The following is a 2,766-nucleotide window of genomic DNA, read 5'->3' as shown; positions in this document are numbered from 1 at the left end:
CAACATCACCCCAAACTTGTACCAAATTGTTTGTGCTACATTTGTGCTGCAAACATCTTTTATTCAACTATTACAATTTTTATGTTATTAACGTTTTATGGGGCTTGTTATGAATAATAACACGTTAATAACATAAAAACAATAAATGTTAGACAAAATAAATTGCAGCACAAATGTAGCACTTTGTCAACATCACCCCAAACTTGTACCAATTAATTGTGTTGTTTTGTCTAATTATTATAGTTTTTATGTTATTAACGTTTTACGAGGCTTGTTATGAATAATAATAACATAAAAATGATAATAGTTGGGCAAAAATGTTGCAGCACAAACATGGCACAAATGTTTGGGACAAGTTTGGGGTGACTTTGACAAGGCGGGACGGCTGGTTATGAATAATAACACATTAATAACATAAACATTAATTGTTAGACAAACAAATTGCAGCACAAATGTAGCACTTTGTCAACATCACCCAAAACTTGTCCCCTTCGTTTGTGTTGTTTTGTCTAATTATTATAGTTTTTATGTTATTAACGTTTCATGAGGCTTGTTATGAATAATAATAACATAAAAATGATAATAGTTGGACAAAAATGTTGCAGCACAAACATGGCACAAATGTTTGGGACAAGTTTGGGGTGATTTTGACAAGGCGGGATGGCTTGTTATGAATAATAACACGTTAATAACATAAAAACAATAATTGTTCGACAAACAAATGGAGCAGCACAAAAGTAGCACTTTGTCAACATCACCCCAAACTTGTCCAAAATGTTTGTGTTACATTTGTGCTGCTTTGTGTTGTCAACATTTTTTATTCAACTGTTATAGTTCTTATGTTATTAACGTTTTATGGGGCTGGGTTTGAATAATAAAATGAAAATAACATAAAAACAATAATAGTTAGACAAAAGAATGGCAGCACAAATGTAGCACTTTGTCAACATCACCCCAAACTTGTCCAAAATGTTTGTGCTCCATTTGTGCTGCAAACATCTTTCATTCAATTATTAGAGTTTTTATGTTTTTAACGTTTTATGGGTCTTGTTATGAATAATAACACGTTAATAACATAAAAACAATAATTGTTACACAAAAAAAAATTGCAGCACAAATGTAGCACTTTGTTAAAATTACCCCAAAATGTTCCCCTTTTTTTTGTTCTGTTTTGTCTAATTATTATAGATTTTATGTTATTAACATTTTACGTGGCTTGTTATGAATAATAATAACATAAAAATGATAATAGTTGGACAAAAATGTTGCAGCACAAACTTGGCACAAATGTTTGGGACAAGTTTGGGGTGACTTTGACAAGGCGGGATGGCTTGTTATGAATAATAACACGTTAATAACATAAACATTAATTGTTAGATAAACAAATGGCAGCACAAATGTAGCACTTTGTCAACATCACCCCAAACTTGTACCAAATTGTTTGTGCTCCATTTGTGCTGCAATCATCTTTTATTCAACTTTTTTTTTGTTATTAACGTTTTATGGGGCTTGTTATGAATAATAACACGTTAATAACATAAAAACAATAATTGTTAGACAAAAAAATTGCAGCACAAATGTAGCACTTTGTCAACATCACCCCAAACTTGTCCCAATTAATTGTGTTGTTTTGTCTAATTATTATAGTTTTTATGTTATTAACGTTTTACGAGGCTTGTTATGAATAATAATAACATAAAAATGATAATAGTTGGACAAAACTGTTGCAGCACAAACATGGCACAAATGTTTGGGACAAGTTTGGGGTGATTTTGACAAGGCGGGACGGCTGGTTATGAATAATACCACGTTAATAACATAAAAACAATAATTGTTAGACAGAAAAAATGGCAGCACAAATGTAGCACTTTGTCAACATCACCCCAAACTTGTACCAATTGTTTGTGTTACATTTGTGCTGCAAACATCTTTTGTCTAATTATAATAGTTTTTTTTGTTATTAACGTTTGACGGGGCTGGTTATGAATAATAACACGGAAACAAGTGTTTACCTGTGAGGCGGTGGAGGGAGGTGGTGATGACAAGTGTTGGTGATGAAGAGGATGGAGGAAGTGATGGAGGTGCGTTAGAGACAGGGACTCAGGAGAGAGGAAGTAAGCAATGGGAGGCCGTGGCGTCAGCCTGCTTCGCCTTGGGACCACACACAGCACAAAGACAGAGAAGAAGAAGGAGAAAGAAAAGCAGAGAGAGGTGAAGAAACAGGAAGCAGTGAGCCGCGCTGGCCACAGGGGGGCGACGGGTGGACACTCACAAAGCTGCGGGTGGCGGTCAGTCGGCCGTGGCGCGGCGTCACCGCCACCGTGCCGCTCAGGCTGCGTCCGATTCGCCTCAGGTTGCCCGCCTCGTCGGGCCCCGCCCACAAACGTGGACCCTGCAACACCATTGGCTGCGGAGCGAGAACGGAGTTAAAAGTGAGGGGCGATCGGGAGGCGGGGGAGGGGTTACCTTGTTGAGGTAGGTGGGGCTTCTGGCGCCGTCCGGCCCGAACACGCTCCTCTCCATGTCGGCGTTGGGGGTTCTGGAGCGGGCCTGGCCGCCCACCCTGGATATGAGCCGCTCCGACGGGCTGCAGCCTGCGTAGAAGACGGGTCATCAAAAAAGTGTGTCGCTGGAGCTGTTGCTATGGCAACAAGGCTTCCCCCCACCTGTCCTCCCCGCCTGCAGACTGGCCTGGTAAAGGGTGTCGAGTTCCGTCAACTCCGCCTCCTCGTGCTCACAGCTCCTGGGGTCGCCGTGGTGCCCCCG

The 2,766-nt window shown here is 40.1% G+C and overlaps 1 protein-coding gene across 1 annotated transcript in view; it reads right to left on the bottom strand.

The window, feature by feature from the left end:
- Positions 1 to 2,011: 2,011 nt before the first annotated feature.
- usp54b (ubiquitin specific peptidase 54b) overlaps positions 2,012 to 2,766 on the bottom strand; it is a 133,068-nt gene continuing 132,313 nt past the window's right edge. Inside the window, exons 17-20 of the mRNA XM_062055416.1 lie at positions 2,667 to 2,766; positions 2,467 to 2,594; positions 2,273 to 2,407; positions 2,012 to 2,151 (exon numbers count right to left, since the gene is read on the bottom strand). The exon at positions 2,667 to 2,766 is cut by the window's right edge and continues 571 nt beyond it. Coding sequence (XP_061911400.1) covers positions 2,101 to 2,151; positions 2,273 to 2,407; positions 2,467 to 2,594; positions 2,667 to 2,766 — 414 coding nt within the window. The 3' untranslated portion in view covers positions 2,012 to 2,100. The remainder of the gene's footprint in view (positions 2,152 to 2,272; positions 2,408 to 2,466; positions 2,595 to 2,666) is intronic.

Source organism: Entelurus aequoreus, linkage group LG08, assembly GCF_033978785.1.
Source record: "Entelurus aequoreus isolate RoL-2023_Sb linkage group LG08, RoL_Eaeq_v1.1, whole genome shotgun sequence".
Taxonomy (NCBI): domain Eukaryota; kingdom Metazoa; phylum Chordata; class Actinopteri; order Syngnathiformes; family Syngnathidae; genus Entelurus; species Entelurus aequoreus.
Note: the sequence above shows the minus strand (reverse complement) of the source record. Positions and strands in the feature narration are given on the sequence as shown.